This window comes from Giraffa tippelskirchi, chromosome 10, assembly GCF_054371585.1.
Source record: "Giraffa tippelskirchi isolate mGirTip1 chromosome 10, T2T-mGirTip1v1.2.pri, whole genome shotgun sequence".
In the NCBI taxonomy this organism is placed as follows: domain Eukaryota; kingdom Metazoa; phylum Chordata; class Mammalia; order Artiodactyla; family Giraffidae; genus Giraffa; species Giraffa tippelskirchi.
Window position 1 is genome coordinate 71,875,642 of NC_137284.1, and position 20,944 is coordinate 71,896,585.

At 37.9% G+C, this 20,944-nt stretch overlaps 1 protein-coding gene across 12 annotated transcripts in view; it reads right to left on the reverse strand.

Annotated features, from left to right (window-relative positions):
* Nucleotides 1–20,944, reverse strand: part of CRPPA (CDP-L-ribitol pyrophosphorylase A) — a 417,735-nt gene that overhangs the window by 352,087 nt on the left and 44,704 nt on the right. For 11 of the 12 annotated variants that reach the window (XR_014067823.1, XR_014067824.1, XR_014067826.1 and 8 more), the window contains exon 3: nt 20,510–20,659. The exons of the other annotated variant lie outside the window; for it this stretch is intronic. Coding sequence is in view for 5 of the 11 variants with exons in the window: in XM_081537647.1 (XP_081393773.1) it covers nt 20,510–20,659 (150 nt within the window). In the remaining 6 variants the exon portion in view is untranslated. The remainder of the gene's footprint in view (nt 1–20,509; nt 20,660–20,944) is intronic. 12 annotated transcript variants of the gene reach the window in all.

The window sequence follows — 20,944 nt, forward strand, 5'->3', positions numbered from 1 at the left end:
CCAAGAGGCCCTCTGCCTACTGCTCAGAACAGAGCACATATTTCCATAGGATGCCTCTTTCCACGCATTCCATTCCCCACCTCCAATTTTCTTACCAGAAAGGTACAAATACAGCAAAGATTTCCAGTTATCTTCCAGACTGGAAATTTTTTTTTTCCTACCATCTTATTTTTCCATTACAATATCATGAACTCAGGACAAACTACAGGAAGAAAGTAACAACCCTATTGTTTTTGTGATCCCCTCTTCAGTCTGATTCTATGTCCTATTTGCCTCATCTTTTGTCTGTCATTTGTTTTTCTTACAAACAATTGTAATTAGACTGCCTCCACATTGCATTTTTTAAAACATTATCTAACACAGGTAAAGACAGATATTTATATCTTATTAATACACAGTTCCTAAAGAATAGGTATGAATCAGGGTAAGAGCATGAAAAAACTTGATATATTCTTTAAGGTTTCCACACTAAGTCTATAATATAAAATATACAATGCCCTTACAACTTATTATACCAAGACGTCACAAATTTTAGAATTCTCACAACAACATGCATTAAACATCTACTAGATTTGAGGCACTCTGCTAGATAATAAAAGCAAAAGAAAGATTCAGAGTTAAATATGTTTAGGGGCTCCCCCAGTGGCTCAGTGGTAAAGAATCTGCCTGCCATTGCAGGAGACATGGGCTCCATTCCTGGGTAAGGAAGAATCCCTGGAGGAAAAAATGGCAACCCACTCCAGTGTTCTTGCCTGGAAAATTCCACGGACGGAGGAGCTTGGCAGGCTTGAATAGATGTGTCTCCAAAGAAGATATATAATTGGCCGATTTTTATACAAATAGCCTCTTCCTATAGATAAAAATTAAAAATAATATGTCAATGATTAATGGGGTCACAAAAAGTCGGACACAACTGAAGCGACTGGGCAGCAGAGCAGCAGTGCAGTCAATTACCTTCAAGAATGCACTATCACCCCAAATACCCAAAACAATCCTAAAAAAAGAAATTCTCACATTTTGTGATTTCAAAACATACTAGACAGCTACAAAACTTAATGCAAAACTACAGTAATCAAAGCAGTGTGGTCCTAGGATAAAGACAGACAAAGAGACCAGTGGAACAGAAAACAGAGCCCAGAAATAAGCCCTTACATTTTTGGTCAAATTATTTGGTCCAAAGACTATTTAATGGGGAAAGGACAGCGTTTTCAACAAATGATGCTGGGGAAAACGAGTATTCACATGCAAAAGAATCAAGTTATACTCTTACCTAATACCATACACAAAAACTAACTCAAAATGAAACAAAGACTTAAGTGTAAAAACTAAAATTGTAAACCTCTTAGAAGAAAACATAGAAGGTTTCAAGACACTGATTTTTCAATGGTTTCTTGGATATGGCACCAAAACACAGACAAAATTTCATAAATTATTAGAGTATATCATAATTAAAAGACCCATGCATCAAAGGGCACTATCACCAGAACTGAAAAGGCAGTCCACAGAGTGGGAGAAAATATTTGCATAGCAAATCTGGTAAGGCATTAATATCCAGAATATATAAAGAATTCCCACAACGGAACAAGAACACAACCCAGTTTTTGAAAGGTGCAAAGGACTTAATAGACACGTCTCCCAAGAAGATATATAATTGGCCGATTTTTTATACAAATAGCCTCTTCCTATAAGTAAAAATTAAAAATAATATGTCAATAAATTTGAAATACCAATAAAACAGATAAATTTCCAGAAAAGCACAGTGTGTCAAAATTGGCACCAGGAATTTGGCAAAGCTTTGATAGTTCAATAACCCTTACAGACACTGAAATGTTAATTAACAATAGCAATCAGGTTCCAGTCCAATTCAACAGCATAAAATGACCTTGAACTAATCTCCTCACATGGACACACCGAGTCTACTTCTATACACAGAGCACTTCCTCCTGAAGAACTGAGGGCTGACTCAACAGCTTCTGCACAACAAGTAATAGAAAGACCACATAGATAAAGATGGGTAGGAGAGATGGTATCAATGAAAATCACACCCCACAACATGGCAACCTGCTGTAAGGAGGGACATCACCAAGGGGCCTGTGCACAGATGTGCCTGTCCTGAGGAGCCATGGAAAATAAACAGTGGTTTAAAGGGCATCTATACTACACGAAGGAAATGTATTTACTAACCAAAGAGAATCTGCCAAATGGAAGGCATAGGGATAGTGAGGAACAGCTGAAATTCTCTCTGGGATCAGAGGCACCACAGACTGCCGGGTTTTTGCATTCCTCAACCTTGATGGCACAGGTGGGAACACAGTCCAGGCACTCAACTGGCCTGCCAATGCTGCTGCAGTGCCCAACCCCATAGCTCCAGGCATCTTACCAAGCCAGCTCTCCTATAGTGCACACCAGAACCGCACAGTGCCCATTCAAGTTCCAGTGGTCCTTCCAAGGTAGCCCCATCACAGTGCACCTAGAGACCCTCCAGCCCAAGCCCAGTCCAGCCCACCTATTCAAGTCACCCATCCCACAGAGTCTACACTAGGTACACTCCTAAACAAGGCCAGGCCCTTAAGACCCGGTGTATGTGTGTGCTTAGTCGTTCAGTCATGTCTGACTCTTTGTGACCCCATGGACTGTAGCTCGCCCGGTTCCTCTGTCCATGGGGATTCTCTAAGCAAGAATACTGGATTTGGTTGTCATGCCCTCCTCCAGGGGATCTTCCCAACCCAGGGATCGAACCCAGGTCTCCTGCACTGCAGGAGGATTCTTTACCATCTGGACCACCAGGGAAGCCCAAGAATACTGGAGTGGGTAGCCTATCCCTTCTCCAGAAAACTATCCAACCCAGGAATCAAACAGGGGTCTCCTGCCTTGCAGGTGGATTCTTTACCAGCTGAGCCACCAGGGAAGCCCTAAGGCCAGAAGAGGTAGCCATTCTGCCTAATTCAAAGATATGCAGAAATTAAAGAACAAGATAAACCCTCTCTCCCCAAGTCGTATGAAACAGAGATCACTTACCTGATAAAGAGTTAAAAGTAACAGTTATAAACATGCTCACCCAACTCAGGTCAAAAACAGAGAAAAGACTATTAACAAAAAGTTACAAACTGTAAGAAAGAACTAATCAGAACTGAAGAACACAACAATTGAAATGAAAAATACACTAGAAGCAATCAATAGCAGATTAGATGATACAGAAAAATGTATCTTCAATCTGGAAGACAAAATAGTGGAAATCACCCAAACAATATCAATACTTATCAATCATTTTTAATGTAAATAAACTAAACGCTTCAAAAGACAGAGCAGCTGAATGGACAAAAAAAAATGAGACCTATCTATAAGCTGCCTACAAGAGTCTCATGTAAGATGTAAAGACACAAACAGATTGACAGTGAAGTGATGGAAAAAATTCCATACAGATGGAAGCAAAAAACATACAGTTGGGGATAGCAACATGCATACTCAACAAAAAAGACTGTAAAAGAAAGACTAACTGAAGACAAGGGCATTAAAGAGTAACAAAGAAGTTAATCCAAGAAGACGATAACACAAAAATATTTATACACCCAATGTAGCAGTACCTAAATACAGAAAGTAAATATTAATAGGCAAAAAGGGAGAGATGTACAGCAATACAGTAATACTAGATGACTTTAATACTCACTCACAACAATGAACAGATCATCCAGACCAAAAAAAATTGATATAGAAATAATGGCCTTAAGACACATTAGCCAAGATAGATTGGATACAGAACTTTCCATACAAAAACTATATAAATATACATTACTTTCAAGTGCACATGAAACATTTTCCAGGATAGATGATATGTTAGATAACAAAACAAGTCTCAATAAATTTAAGAGGACTGAAATAAAATCAAGCATCTTTTCCAACCATAAAACTAGAGATCAACTCCAAGAAGAAAACTGGAAAAAACAAATGTAGAAACTAAACAACATGGTACTGAGTAACCAATGGACAAGAAAATCAAAGACAAAAGTAAAATACCTTGGAACAAAGGAAAATGTAAACTATCCAAAATCCATGGGAGACAGCAAAAGCAGGTCTCAAAAAATACTTCATAGCAATATAGACTTAAGAAAAAGAAAAATCACAAATAAAAAATATAAAGGTACATTTAAAGAAGTAGAGAATAGTAAGAAAAGTCAAAGTTAGTGGAATAATAAACATCAGAGAAGATATAAACGAAATAAAGACTAAGAGACAATAGAAAAGATCAATGGAACTAAGAGCTGGTTCTTCAAAAATATAAACAAAATTTAAAAATCTTTAAGATACATTCAGTAAGAAAAAGAGAGGGCACAAATAAAATCCAGAAATTAAAGAGAAGTTACAACCAACACCACAGAAATAAAATAATCACAGGAGACTTCTATGAACAATCACATACCAACAAATAGAATATAGAAGAAAGGGACAAATTTCAAGAAACATACTATCTTCAAGACTGAATATTACAGAATTAGAAAATCTGAACAGTCTGATTACCAGTAGTTAAATTGACTCAGTAATTTAAAAACTCCCTCCAAATAGTCCAAGACCAGACAATCTCACAGGTGAATTTTACCAAACATTTAGAGGGGAGTTAACATGTATACGTCACAAACTATTTTCTCTTTTAATGTAGAAGAAGGAATACTCCAGACTTATTCTACAAAGCCAGATCACCCTGATACCAACACTAGACAAAGATACTACAAAAAGAGAAAATTCCAGATCAGCATCACTGATGAACCTAGATACAAAAATTTTCAACATAACATTAACATCATAGTCAACAAAAGAGTCCAAAATGCAGTACTTGGATACAGTCTCAAAACCAACAGAATGATCTCTGTCCATTTCCAAGGCAAACCATTCAACATCACAGTAATTCAAGTCTATGCCCCAACCACTAATGCTGAAGAAGCTGAAGTTGAATGGTTCTATGAAGACCTAAAAGATCTTTTAGAACTAATACCCAAGAAAGATGTCCTTTTCATTATAGGGGACTGGAATGCAAAAGTAGGAAATCAAGAAACACCTAGAGTAACAGGCAAATTTGGCCTTTGAGTACAGAATGAAGCAGGGCAAAGGCTAACCGAGTTTTGCCAACAGAACGCACTGGTCATAGCAAATACCCTCTTCAAACAACACAAGAGAAGACTCTACACATGGACATCACCAGATGGCCAACACCAAAATCAGATTCATTATATTCTTTGTAGCCAAAGATGAAGAAGCTCTATACAGTCAGCAAAAACAAGACTGAGAACTGACTGTGGCTCAGATCATGAATTCCTTATTGCCAAATTCAGACTTAAACTGAAGAAAGTAGGAAAAACCACCAGCCCATTCAGGTATGACCTAAATCAAATCCCTTATGATTATACAGTGGAAGTGACAAATAGATTGAAGGGATCTGACAGACAGAGTGCCTGAAGAACTATGGACAAACGTTCGTGACATTGTACAGGAGACACGGATTCAAGACCATCCCCAGGAAAAAGAAATGTGAAAAAGCAAAACTGTTGTCTGAAGAGGGCTTACAAATAGCAGTGAAAAGAAGAGAATTGAAAAGCAGAGGAGAAAAGCACAATATGCCCATGTGAATGCAGAATTTCAAAGAATAGCAAGGAGAGCTAAGAAAGCCTTCCTCAGTGATCAGTGCAAAGAAATAGAGGAAAACAATAGAATGGAAAAGACTAGCAATTTCTTCAAGAAAATTAGAGATACCAAGGGAACATTTCATGCAAAGATGGGCTCAATAAAGGACAGAAATGTTATGTACCTAACAGAAGCAGAAGATACTAAGAATAGGTGGCAAGAATACACAGAACTATACAAAAAAGATCTTCACAACCCAGATAATCATGATGGTGTGATCATTCACCTAGAGCCAGACATCCTGGAATGTGAAGTCAAGTGGGCCTTAGGAAGCATCAGTACGAACAAAGCTAGTGCAGGTGATGGAATTCCAGTTGAGCTATTTCAAATCCTGAAAGATGACACTGTGAAAGTGCTGCACTCAATATGTCAGCAAATTTGGAAAACTCAGTAGTGGCCATGGGACTGGAAAAGGTCAGTTTTCTTTCCATCCCTAAGAAAGGCAATGCCAAAGAATGCTCAAACTACCGCACAATTACACTCATCTCACACTCTTGCCTGGAAAATCCCATGGACAGAGGAGCCTAGTAGGCTACAGTCCGTGGGGTCTTTAAGAGTCCGACATGACTGAGCGACTTCACTTTCACTTTTCCCTTTCATGCACTGGAGAAGGAAATGGCAACCCACTCCAGTATTCTTGCCTGGAGAATCCCAGGGACAGCGGAGCCTGGTGGGCTGCCGTCTATGGGGTCGCAGAGAGTCGGACACGACTGAAGTGACTTAGCAGCAGCAGCAGCACACGCTAGTAAAGTAATGTTCAAAATTCTCCAAACCAAGCTTCTGCAATACGTGAACTGTGAACTTCCAGATGTTCAAGCTGGTTTTAGAAAAGGCAGAGGAACCAGAGATCAAATTGCCAACATCCGCTGGATCATCAAAAAAGCAAGAGAGTTCCAGAAAAACATCTATTTCTGCTTTATTGACTATGCCAAACCCTTTGACTGTATGGATCACAATAAACTGTGGAAAATTCTTCAAGAGATGGAAATACCAGACCACCTGACCTGCCTCTTGAGAAATCTGTATGCAGGTCAGGAAGCAACAGTTAGAATTCGACATGGAACAACAGACTGGTTCCAAATAGGAAAGGAGTACGTCAAGGCTGTATATTGTCACTCTGCTTATTTAACTTATATGCAGAGTACATCATGAGAAACATTGGGCTGGATGAAGCACAAGCTGGAAACAAGATTGGCGGGAGAAATATCAATAACCTCAGATATGCAGATGACACCATGCCCATGGCAGAAAGTGAAGAATAACTAAAGAGCCTCTTGATGAAAGTGAAAGAGGAGAGTGAAAAAGTTGGCTTAAAGATCAACATTCAGAAAACTAAGATCATGGCATCTGGTCCCATCACTTCGTGGCAAATAGATGGGGAAACAGTGGCAGACTTTATTTTGGGGGGCTTCATGATTGCAGCCATTAAATTAAAAGACCCTTGCTCCTTGGAAGAAAAGTTATGACCAACCTAGACAGCATATTAAAAAGCAGACATTACTTTGCCAACAAACGTCTGTCTAGTCAAAGCTATGGTTTTTCCAGTAGTCATGTATGGATATGAGAGTTGGACTACAAAGAAAGCTGAACGCCAAAGAATTATGCTTTTGAACTGTGGTGTTGGAGAAGACTCTTGAGAGTCCCTTGGACTGCAAGGACATCCAACCAGTCCATCCTAAAGGAGATCAGTCCTGGGTGTTCGTTGGAAGGACTGATGCTGAAGCTGAAACTCCAATACTTTGGCCATCTGATGTGAAGAAATGACTCATTTGAAAAGACCTTGATGCTGGGAAAGATTGAAGGCAGGAGAAGGGGACGACAGAGGATGAGATGGTTGGATGGCATCACCGACTCAGTGGACATGAGTTTGGGTAAACTCCGGGAGCTGGTGATGGACAAGGAGGCCTGGCTTGCTGCGGTCCACAGAATCGCAAAGAGTCAGACACGAGTGAGCGACTGAACTGAACTGGACATTAATGAACTGAATCTAACAGAAAATTACAAGGATCACACATCCTAATCAAGTGGGATTTATCCCAAGAATGCAAAGAGGGCTCAAAACCCACAAAAATCATTGATATAGCATATTAACAAATTGAAGGATAAAAACCATACGATCTTCTCAAATAGATGCACGAAAAGCAATGGATAAAATTCAACATCCATCTATAATAAAAATTCTCATTAAAATGGGTAGAGAGAGAAAATACCTCAAGGCCATATATGAAAAACCCACAGCTAACATCATCCTCAACACTCAAAAGGTACAAGCATTTCCTCTAAAATTATGCTAAGGAGCTGGTACTTTTACCCTGTGAATCAAAGAGGTCCTCCTAAGGTCCTAAAGCTGTGAATGAACACTGACAGATTTGCTTGTTAAAAGGATTATTTGTGGGGATCACTGGTGTGGAAAATTGAAGAAGGACATCCCCATTCCTCCTCCCCAAGTCCCCATGAAGGATGAGGTTATATAAAAAGGTAACTAAGTGATTAGTTTTTAAACTGTACCATCAAATCTTATCAATGTGAGAGGAGATTCAGAAAACAAGTTTGTAAAGCAATAATAATTTATATCTTCATACACATGAAATGAAGAGACAAAGCTACTGTTTCAGGCTAAGACACTTCAGAAGGTAAAAACATCCTCAAAAGAGATCTAGTCAGTGTCACAGAATCACTTTTTTCTATAGCACTTTCAGATTTCTCCAAAATAGAACCAGAACCCATATGGTTACCTAAACATGCCTAGGTAGGATGACTGGAAGAGAAATAAAGACAGGAGAGAGAAGGATTCAGTCTTGAGAAATATGACCAGTAGGGAAAAGCATGACTCTGAGAAGTGTTTAAAAAATTCAAACACACCACCAATTGTGAATTTATTTTCTCAAAGTATAAATCTATAGATCGTGGTTTTATTAGTGAGATGTGCAACTTGCTACCCTGATCTGTGCCTGACATTTGAAGGGCAAAATAATGGTTTGCAGAAACTTTCACTAACAAGTCTCTTCTTTCCAGCTCAAAGCTTTACCTTAAAAGCCTCATCTGTTTCTTCACTCATTTTCTTCCTTTTTTTTATCTTTTACTTACTCACCTCACTATCTGTTCATTCCTACTCATTCTTCAATTCTTCATTTATAAAAACAATTTGTGCCCTCCTATCTTTACTACTTTTCCTTTTCAAAACTCCATGTAATGTGAGATTTCTTCTGAGATGTCATTCTAAGGCTCCTCCTGATCACTCCAACTTCAATCCAGGCCTAACTAAACACTGAGTGAGGGAGGAGAAGGAATGGGCAAGCACATCATGTAAAAATGGCAGTAAAACAGCTGAGACATGTACTGCTTGTGGATATAAAGAAAAGACTCTTCATAAAATTTCATGTTCGAAATTGGTTTCTTGTTAACTCAGCATTTAAAGCCTAATGTGTTAATACTCAGTAAAAGATACAAGTCTTACTCATTCTAATACATGCGGGGTGTGGGCAGGATACATATTACAAAGGGAAATTCCTGTTATATTCCCTTAATTTTATGACTGTATTCTTGGACCTAGATACTTAAGTGACAGGAATCTTTAAATATCAAACGGTTGTTTGAGGCATGTTTTTGAAAGGTGTTTTTTCCCTTTCAAGTTAAACAGTCATTTTTATTAAAATACTCTTAATGGAGATTGAGAAAATTTAACACATTAATATCTACAGTAAAGTCTAGGATATCGAAAAGTACATAGTTAAAACCAAAAGAACAATTCTGTCACTAGTTGAGACCTACTGTGTCTTCCATGCATGTGCATTAATTTTCATGTAAATTTATCTTTTAAGATTCTCACTGAAAACTTAAAACTTTGTGTTAGAAATGAGGCCAGGTCTCTCAATAAAGTTTAGAATACCATCTGTGCCCACCATACCAATTTTCCTCAAGAAACTGTAATTTAAAAAGCTTTTGTACAAAATTTTTCAAAAACAGTATAGAACATGATTATGTATTTGAATATCCAATAAGAATACTTTGGACCAATCTAGTGCTTTCCCTCTTGTTTCTACAGACTGCATAATTTTCACTACTGAATCTGTTTGTTATTCTTTAGCCTTCTTCTTCTTTAGCAGCTGCTTGATGTCATTAAAAATTCAAAGAATGAAAGTTTTTTTAAATCATTTCTAAGCAACAAAATCAAGTACATTGGGAAGTCCAAAACCAATCAAAACCAAATACTTAGTATTAATATATCTTAAATGTATATCACATCTATAGATTTTTAATGACTTCAATTACTGTCAACTTAGTCATATGTCAGTATTCACATACCCAACTAGTTTTCCTACTGTGTGTATGTACTCATACACATACATTTGGACATGTAAGCATAAATACACATTATATATAGTTAACAAAATATATTATATTAATAGAATATCATGAGCATATTCATGCTCCATAAAAATTCCCTCAAAACAACTTGAAGTGACACTTTAAAATTACTAATGAAACTAGTCTCTAGAAATAGAGGCCAAATAGAATTTTTCACATTTACAAAAATGCTGCATGCAAATCACCAGCTTTAAACCCAAATGTCTGCCTATATATGATTTCTCAGATGAATTTCTTGGAGGTTTTAGAAAAGAATTCAGTATGTACATACACATTTATCAGTGCCCCCATGCAAAGCTTTTTATATAATAACTGACCTGAGCAATAACATATAAACATATATCTACGTATACCTATGTATGTATAAAATTCTTACATTTGAAAAAATTACAAACTTCACAGAAGCCATGAACTCTTCTAGGTGCTAGAGATAAGACAAAATCCCTGCTCTCACGGAACAGTCATTCAGGAAAGAGAAAAACCTACCCAAAATATGTCAGTGATATGAAACTAAAGCATAATAAAGCATTACATGATGAAGAATATTATTTTATATAAGATTATCAGTGGAAAGCTCCTCTAAGGATGTAACATTTGCATAGGTATCTAAATGCAGAGTTGAAACAGTGTTAATATCTTGAAGTGGCCCAAAAGAACCAGTACATTGGAGATTTTTCATATGTATAGGCATAGTCTTTTCTGTTCATCCATTGAACAAATATGTACTTGGTACTAACAATGTGTTGGGCAAGTTGCTAAGACAGATACCATCCCTACCTTCACAGGGCTAATGGTCTATCAGGAGAGTTGGACATTTCATAATTGATTTCACAAGTAATTACTCCACTCTAATTGTGATGCTGGACAGAAAAATCAGAGCACTTCGAAAATGCATAGTAGTTGGTCTAACCCAGTGGATATGAGAGTGGACAGTAAAGTCTTCCCTAAATGATAATTGAGTTACTATCTAAAGGATATATAGCAAGGTAGGAAGTAAAGTTCTAGAAATGACCAAACTTGTATTTGAGGAAATAAGGTGAGCATAACTAGAGCACATAGAACAGGAGAAGGAATGAGAGGAGACAAGAAATGGTTGAGAAAACAATACAGCAGATCTACGTACAGCACTGCATCTTGACATCTGTAAGTGCCCAACACCATAGCACCATTTGATGAGGAAAAGTCATTCAAAATCTCAAATTCAAAAAAATGAAAATAAAAAATCTTTTTGGTCATGTCCATATGACTTTAGATCAGATTAAGATGTGTTTCTTCTGCATATAATTCAACCTCATGTGACCAGACTTACAACTAACTAATTTCTGCTGAACTCAGGAAATGATCAACACTATTATGTATTTTCTATATGAGTTACACAAAGGAATTTTACACCCTTGATAAAATATAACAACTTCATAGGTCAACTACATATTTCAAGGTCACATTAATGATTGACCCATTTAGGTGGTTTTTCAATCAAATAGTTCAATTTTCCACAAATGCCCAGAAAATAACCCTGGAATATAGATGTATTTTTTTCCTTGGGACAGTTTTGTGTATTTTTTTCCTGGGGACAAGTTTTGTATATTTTTAGCTTACATGTAAGAATTTCAGAACATAAGACAGTATTTACTGTTTCAAACCTTCTCTTTCCTAAGCCTAGATACCACCCCTCTCTGGGTCTCACCTAATATTTGCACCCCATATCACTGAGAAGATAAAAACTGGACAACAAATTCCACATCTTCCCACTACATCTATTAATCTGTATCTATACCCAAATATGGCCTTAGCTCCTGTCTCTGTGGATGAAGTATCCTCATACTACACAGTATCAGTCAGTCCTGAATATTCATCAGAAGGAATGATGCTGAAGCTGAAACTTCAATACTTTGGCTACCTGATGCGAAAAACTGATTCACTGGAAAAGACCCTGATGCTGGGAATTATTGAAGGCAGGAAGAGAAGGGGATGACAGAGGATGAGATGGTTGGATGGCATTACCGACTCAATGGACATGACTTTGAGTAAGCTCTGGGAATTGGTAATGAACAGGGAAGCCTGGCATACTGCAGTTCATGGGGTTTCAAAGAGTTGGACACAATTGAGTGAGTGACCTGAACTGAAATAATTCCATCAGCATATCAATATGTTAATGAAATAACTGAATGCCAAATGCCAGAGAATAGCAAGGAGAGACAAGAAGGCCTTCTTAGATGAATAGTGCAAAGAAATAGAGGAAAATAAAAGAATGGGAAAGACTAGAAATCTCTTCAAGAAAATTAGAGATACCAAGGGAACATTTCATGCAAAGATGGACACAATAAAGAACGGAAATGGTAAGAATCTAACAGAAACAGAAGAGATTAAAAAGAAATGGCAAAAATACACAAAGGAACTGTACAAGGAAGGTCTTAATCACCCAGATAACCACATGGTGTGGTCACTCACCTAGAGCCTGACATCCTGGAGTCTGAAGTAAAATGGGACTTAGGAAGCATTATAACAAACAAGGCTAGTGGAGGTGATGAAATTCCAGTTGAGCTATTTCAAATCCTAAAAGATTATGCTGTTAAGGTGCTGCACTCAATATGTCAGCAAATTTGGAAAACTCAGCAGTAGTCACAGGACTGGAAAAGGTCAGTTTTCATTCCAATCCCAAAGAAGGGCAATGCCAAAGAATGTTCAAACTACTGTACAATTGTGCTCATTTCACAAGCTAGCAAGGTAATGCTCAAAATTCTTCAAGCCAGGCTTCTACAGTACGAGAACCGTGAACTTCCAGATGGTCAAGCTGGATTTAGAAAAGGCAGAGGAACCAGAGATCAAATTACCAACATCTACTGGATCATAGAAAAAGCAAGGGAATTCCAGAAAAACTACCACCTGTTTCACTGACTAAGCTAAAGCCTTTGATTGAGTGGATTACAATAAACTGTGGAAAATTCTTAAAGAGATGGGAATACCAGACCACTTTACCTGTCTCCTGAGACACCTGAATGTAGGTCAAGAAGCAACAGTTAGAACCTTACATGGAACACGTGAGTGATTCAAAATTAGGAAAGGAGTATGTCAAGGCTGTTTATAGTCACCTTGTTTACTTACCTTACATACAGAGTACATCATGCAAAATGTCAGGCTGGATGAACAAGCTAGAATCAAGATTGCCAGGAGAAATATCAACAACCTCATATAAGGAGATGATATCACTCCAATGTCAGAAAGTGAAGAGGAACTAAGGAGCCTCTTGATGAGGGTGAAAGAGGAGAGTGAAAAAGGTGGCATGTAACTCAACACTTAGAAAATTAAGATCACAGCATCCGATCCCATCACCTCATGGCAAATAGTCGGGGAAAAAAGTAACAGATTTTATTTTCTTGGGCTCAAAAATCACTGTGGATGGTGACTGTAACCTAGAAATAAAATGTTTGCTCCTTGGAAGAAAAGGTGGCAAACCTAGACAGTATATCAAAAAGCAGAGACATCATTTTGCCAATGGTTTGGTTTGGTTTTGCCAATGGTTTGCCATAGTCAATGCTATGGTTTTTCCAGTAGTCATATACAAATGTGAGATTTGGATCATAAAGGCAGCTAATCGTTGAAGAACTGATGGTGCTGGATAAGACTCTTGAGAGTCCCTTGGACTGCAAGGAGATCAAACCAGTCAGTTCTAAAGGAGATCAACCCTGAATATTCATTGGAACCACTGATGCTGAAGCTCCAGTACTTCAGCCACCTGATGTGAAGAGCCCAATTCACTGGAAAAGACTCTGATGCTAGGAAAAATTGAGGGCAGGAGGAGAAAGGGGCAACAGAGGATGAGATGGTTGTATGGCAGCACCGACTCAATGGACATGGGTTTAAGCAAACTCCGGGGATAGTGAAGGACTACAGAAGCCTGGCATGCTGCAGTCCATGGGGCCACAAAGAGTCAGACATGACTTACTGACAGAATAACAATAACAACAATCAATATGCTATGTCATCCACCTTAATAAAAAAGATTCTTAGTTTATAACCCCCTTAGGTTATCCCTATTTGTCTCCTCCATATGCATGGAAGTCCCTATAAAGAGCAGCCTTCCTATTCTCTAGCCAATCAATTGCACCCAGGCTTCTGTTGCTACTACTGCCCTTCAAACACCACTTATCTCACATTAGTAAGGCTCATGGTCAGCTCTCAATCCTTTCTTCTTTTTAAACCATTATGAAGCACTGAATCATTCTTGAACTCCTTTCTTCACTAGGCTCCTGGGACATTACCCTCTTACTCTGTGGCCACTCCTCTCCTGAAAAATGTCCTTCCCAATTTCCTAATTCCCAGAATCTGAGTATGCCCATTAATATGGTAAAGGGACTCTGAAGATAACATCAGAAACTTTGAGATGGGAAGATTATCCTGGATTATCTAGGTGGGCCTGATATAATCACTAGAATTCTTCTCAGAGGAAGGCAGGACACTGAAGGCAGTAACACTGAAAGGAAGAGTTTGGAGTGGTATGAAGGACAGGCCAGGAGCCAAGAATGGAAGTGGCCTCTAGAAACTAGAAATTTCAAGCAAATAGTCTCCACTGCAGTGTCAAGAAACACAGCCCTATCACCTTGATTTTAGATTTCTGATCTCCAGAATTTTAAAGTTCTTTTTTCAATTCTCTGAGAATGTGGTAACTTGTTTCAACAGTAACAGGAAACTAATACATCTTTCCAAACTCAAAATCTTCGACTGCCCTAGGATTTACCTTTTGCCCCTCCTATTTTCTCTCTACTGGTTTTTCTAGTTATCTCAGTCAATGCCACAGCATTAAATGTCTGAAAGATGACAACTGTCAAGTGCCTATCTTTTTTTTTTAATTTATTTTTTTATTGAAGGATAATTGCTTTACAGAATTTTGTTGTTTTCTGTCAAACCTCAACATGAATCAGCCACAGGTATACATATATCCCCTCCCTTTTGAACCTGAATCAGCCACAGGTATACATATATCCCCTCCCTTTTGAACCTCCCTCCCATCTCCCTCCCCATCCCACCCCTCTAGGTTGATACAGAGCCCCTGTTTGAGTTTCCTCAGCCATACAGCAAATTCCCATTGTCTATTTATTTTACATATGGTAATGTAAGTTTCCATGTTACTCTTTCCATTCATCTCACCTTCTCCTCCCCTCTCCCCATGTCCACAAGCCTATTCTGTTTCTCCATTGCTGCCCTGTAAATAAATTCTTCAGTACCATTTTTCTAGATTCCATATATATGTGCTAGAATACAATATTTGTCTTTCTCCTTCTGACTTACTTCACTCTGTATAATAGGTTCTAGGTTCATCTACCTCATTAGAACTGACTCAAAGGCACTCCTTTTTATGCCTGAGTAATATTCCATTGTGTATATGTACTACAACTCCTTTGTCCATTCAACTGTCAATGGACATCTAGGTTGCTTCCATGCTCTAGCTATTGCAAATAGTGCTGCAGTGAACAACGGGATACAGGTGTCTTTTTCAATTTTGGTTTCCTCAGGGTATATGCCTAGGAGTGGGATTGCCAGGTCATATGGTGGCTTTATTCCTAGTTTTTTAAAGAATCTCCATACTATCTTCCATAGTGGCTGTATCAATTTACATTCCCACCAACAGTGCAAAAGCATTCCTTTTCTTCACACCCTCTCCAGCATTTATTGTTTGTAGACTTTTTGATGATGGCCATCTGACCAATGTGAGGTGATATCTCAGAGCATTTCTCTAAAAATAAGGGATGTTGAGCATCTTTTCATGTGTTTGTTAGCCATCTGCATGTCCTCTTTGGAGAAATGTCTGGTTTAGGTCTTTTTCCCACTCTTTGATTGGGTTGTTTGTTTTTCTGGCATTGAGTTGTAAGAGCTGCTTATATATTTTGGAAATTAATCCTTTGTCAGTTGTCTCATTTACTATTATTTTCTCCCATTCTAAGGGTTGTATTTTCACCTTGCTTATAGTTTCCTTTGCTGTGCAAAAGCTTTTAAGTTTAATCAGGTCCCACTTGTTTACTTTTATTATTTTTGTTACTCTAGAAGGTGGGTCATAGAGGATTTTGCTTTGCTTTATGTCATCAGGTGTTCTGCCTATGTTTTCCTCTAAGAGTTTTACCATTTCTGGGCTTACATGTAGGTCTTTAATTCATTTTGAGTTTATCTTTGTGTATGGTGTTAGGAAGTGTTCTAATTTCATTCTTTTACATGTAGCTGTCCAATTTTCCCAGCACCATTTATTGAAGAGGCTGTCTTTGCCCCATTGTATATTCTTGCCTCCTTTGTCAAAAATAAGGCACCCATGGGTGCATGGGATTATTTCTGGGCTTTCCATCTTGTTTCATATTTCTGTTTTTCTGCCAGTATCATACTGTCTTGATGACTGTAACTTTGTAGTATAATCTGAAGTCAGGAAGGTTGATTCTTCCAGCTCCATTCTTCTTTCTCAAGACTGCTTTGGTTATTCGTGGTCTTTTGTGTTTCCATCTGAATTATGAAATTTTTTGTTCTAGTTCTATGAAAAATATCATTGGTAATTTGATAGGGATCACACTGAATCTGTAGATTGAGTTTGGCAGTATATCCATTTTCACAATATTGATTCTTCCTACCCAGGAACATGGAATATCTCTCCACCTGTTTATGTTGTCTTTGGTTTCTTTCATTAGTGTCTTATAATTTTCTGTGTAGAGTTCGTCTCCTTAGGTAAGTTTATTCCTAGATATTTAATTCTTTTAGTTGTAATGGTGAAAGGGATTGATTTCTTAATTTCTCTTTCTGATTTTTCATTGTTAGTATATAGAACTGCAAGTGATTTCTGTGTATTGATTTTGTATCCTGCAACTTTGCTATATTCGTTGATTAGCTCTAGTAAATTTCTGATACTATCTTTAGGGTTTTCTATGTACAGTATCATGTCATCTGCAAACAGTGAGAGCTTTACTTCTTCTTTTCCAATCTGGATTCCTTTTATTTCTTTTTCTTCTCTGATTGCTATAGCTAGGACTTCCAGAACTATGTTGAATAATAGTGGCCAGAGTGGACACCCTTGTCTTGTTCCTGATCTTAGGGGGAATGCTTTCAGTTTTTCACCATTGAGAATAATGTTTGCTGTAGGCTTATCATATATGGCCTTTACTATGTTCAGGTAGGTTCCTTCTAGGCCCATTTAATCATAAATGGGTGCTGAATTTTGTCAAAGGCTTTTTCTGCATCTATTGAGATGATCATATGGTTTTTATCTTTCAATTTGTTAATATGGTAGATCACATTGATTGATTTGCACATATTGAAGAATCCTTGCATCCCTGGAATAAACCCAATTTGATCATGGTGTATGAGCTTGATGTGTTCCTGAATTCTGTTTGCAAAATTTTGTTGAGGATTTTTGCATCTATGTTTATCAGTGATACTGGCCTGTAGTATTCTTTGTGTTGTCTTTGTCTGGTTTTGGTATCAGGGTGATGATGGCCTCGTAGAGTGAGATTGAAAGTGTTCCTTCCTCTGCAACTTCTTGAGTTTTAGAAGGATCGGCATTAGCTCTTCTCTTTTTATTAATTTTTCACTGGAGTCTAGTTGCTTTACAATGTGTTGGTTTCTACTGTACAGCAAAGTGAGTCAGCTATATTCATATATCGCCTCTGTTTTGGATTTATTTCCCACTTAGGTCACCACAGAGCACTTAATAGGGTTCCCTGAGCTCTACAGGAAGTCAAGTGTCTATCTTTATCTGGACCTTTCCACAGAATTACAGTTTCATATATTCAACTATCTCCGTCATATTTTTTACAAAGTCTACAAGAAATCTCAAACTTAGTACAACAGAAGCAAACTTTTGATCTAATCATACAAAACTCTCTTCCCTAGCATTTCCTATCTCAATAAAGGGCCACTGTGTTCTGGTTATTCAGAGCAAAGCCTTGGAACCATTGGTCTTTCCATTCTGATACCTGATCCCTGACCAAATGGCCTATCCTCATTTTACCTCTAAATCTCTTCAGAACACAAACACCTCACACCAAATACTATGTTACACAAATTGCCCTAATTGTCATCATCTTTGCCTTGATCATCACAATAGCTTACTTCTTCCCTTACCTTCTGTAAGGTACCATCCCCACAAAGGACAGGGTGGCCCCATAGAAGTGGGACTTCACACAGCACCACCTAAAGTTCCCTTTTCATTTCAAGTAAAACCTAAAGCCCATATCATTGCCTTTAAGACCCTACAAGATACCACACACAGGGCCTCCCTAACCACATCTCCTACTTCCCTCCATGATGTCATTCTTCTCTAGCCTCACTCCACCTTTTTAGATTCTGCATTCTGTACCTAAAATAATGCTCTCAGTTACCTGCATGACTTATCTCCTCACTTACTCCCCAATGCTGGCTTAAATTTTACCTTTTCACACGGTACCTCTGACCAATCTATAGAAAATGACTTCCCACCCCTGGAACTCTGTCCTGTTTTACTCATCTCTACTTGTTAAAACCAAAACACATATATACACAAATAGTATAGCTAAGAGAGAAATATTTTATACAAACTTCCTTATGAATGACTTTATGATCAAAAATGATTTTCATAAGAACTTGCATCAAAACCTCCAAAATGCTGTAAGCATTCCTCATCTGAACCATAGAAGAGTCGGTTTTGTGTGACTTCATTCTCAACTCTCCCAAGAATGCAAGAGAAGAGACTTTACCACATACAATGAATACCTTAGGGCTGTATGTGGCAAATTTTGGTTCCCAAAATTCAGGGTTAATCAGGATCACACGGCAAGCTTGTTTGTTAAAACACAAATAGGTGTTTCCATTCCCAGAGTTTCTAACTAAGTAGGTCTGAGGTGAAGGCCCAGAATTTGTATTTTAACAAGATCTAAAACATGCTTAGGTTGCTGGTCTGGTAACCATAATTTGAGAATCAGTACCTCAGTGCTTTAGGGCTTAATTCTCTACCAAAAGTTGTTGAAACATACTACTCTAATATGAGGATCATAGGATTGTATTAAATTTTCTAAAATAGAGCTAACATTTACTTTTCTTAAAGTGAATGCTCACATAAAGATGAATAAATTCTTTCATTAATCTTAAAAAATATTAGAAATATTAAGCAGATGTCTAGCTCAGCAAGATTTAGGCTTTTTAGGATTTTTAACAGGGTAACATTTGATTAATGACCAAATGCAGGTAAATTTCTGTATAGCAGAAAACAGACCATGGTCAACTAGTCATACCATGAAAACAGGTTCTCATTTACTGAGAATTCAATATTTAAAACAGTAACTGATAATCAAGATTGATTCATTATGTCATTAACTACTTTTTATCCAAAATGTGAGCTTTCCTGGTGGCTCAGTGGTAAAGAACCCTCCTGCCAAGGCAGGAGACATGAGTTTAATCCCTGAGTTGAGAAGATCTCCTGGAGAAGGAAATGGCAACCCACTTCAGTATTCTTGCCTAGAAAATTCCATGGACAGGGGAGCCTGGCAGACTATAGTCCATGGGGTTCCAGAAGAGTTGGACATGACTTAGCAACTAAACAACAACAACTATCCAAATTGTGGTATTCTTTTATTATAAAATGTCAATATTTATGTTACTATTATCTCATATATCTCTAAAGTCCATCCATCTCTATTTACTGATTGTTTAACATCAGCCAAGCACTGCTTTAGTTGTTGCAATGATCCTATTTCATCGGAAAGTTTCTGTCAAGCATAATACCTGATATTTAATAACTGTTTAATGAATAAACACAGAAATGAATAGCAGTAAAATTTACAGGTACAAAAATGTTTCCAAAACATGAAAACAAAGATAATTCAGTATAACCTAAACATCAATGATTTGGTATTTTGAAATCACTTACCTTTAAAATTTTAACACCATGTCTCTACAGCTATGCAGATTGTTTACTACAATATGGCTGAGACTGCTTAACTTTCAAAGACCCACTCACCAGGCAGGCCCTCGGCCAGCGTCAGGGAGTTTGTTTCTTGGCGTGCTTCCAGAGACTAGTTAACTGATAAGAGTGGTTCACTGTGCCTAGATGTCCATGTAAACAATTTGGTTTACACTGAACACCTGCTTTCCTCCTGGGGATCCGAAATTTATGTGTAAGGCAGAAGCATATACATGACCAACCCAATGCCTTAAGACACCAAGTCTCTAATGAGCTTCCCTGGAAAGAACCATCACACCCATGCTGCTGCCTTGTCATTGCTGGAAGGACGGTGTGTTTTGTGTTACCCTGAAGGGGGCAGATCACGAGGAAGATTTCACATGGACTCCTCCAGACTCTGTCTGGGTCTTTTTCTCACACGATCCAACTTCACTCTAATTAATCTGAGCCTTGAGTTCACTCTACAGCACCATGAGTTCTTCTAGCTAATCTCCACATATGGGAGTGGTTCTTAAAGATGCCCAATGTGGCAGATTTTCAAAAAGCCAAGATTCTTACCTGCTGATATGCTTCATAGATCACATCAAATAGAAAGGCCTGTGGCATTTCACTTGCCCTGTATCTGGCACGTTCCAGCGAGTGGTCTAAGCAGCTGTCTGCAGACGGACTGATGACAGTAGATACAAGAGGTCGGATTGCTCCTGAGGCCTAAAGAACAAACAGAGATGCAAATGACACATTTACGTCACCTAAAAAATATCTAAAAGTTAAATTCTGAACTCTGGATCTGTCTGAAATGGATATTATACCTTCAACAAGCTACCTCAAAAAAATATTCAAACAAGTCTTTATTTTGGCTTATAAATCAAATTATTTACAATCAAAAACCAGTCTCAGTACTTCCCGGTGATGCAGTGGATAAGAATCTACCAATGCAGGAGACATGAGTTTGATCCCTGATCCAGGAAGATTCCACAAGTTGCAGAGCAACAA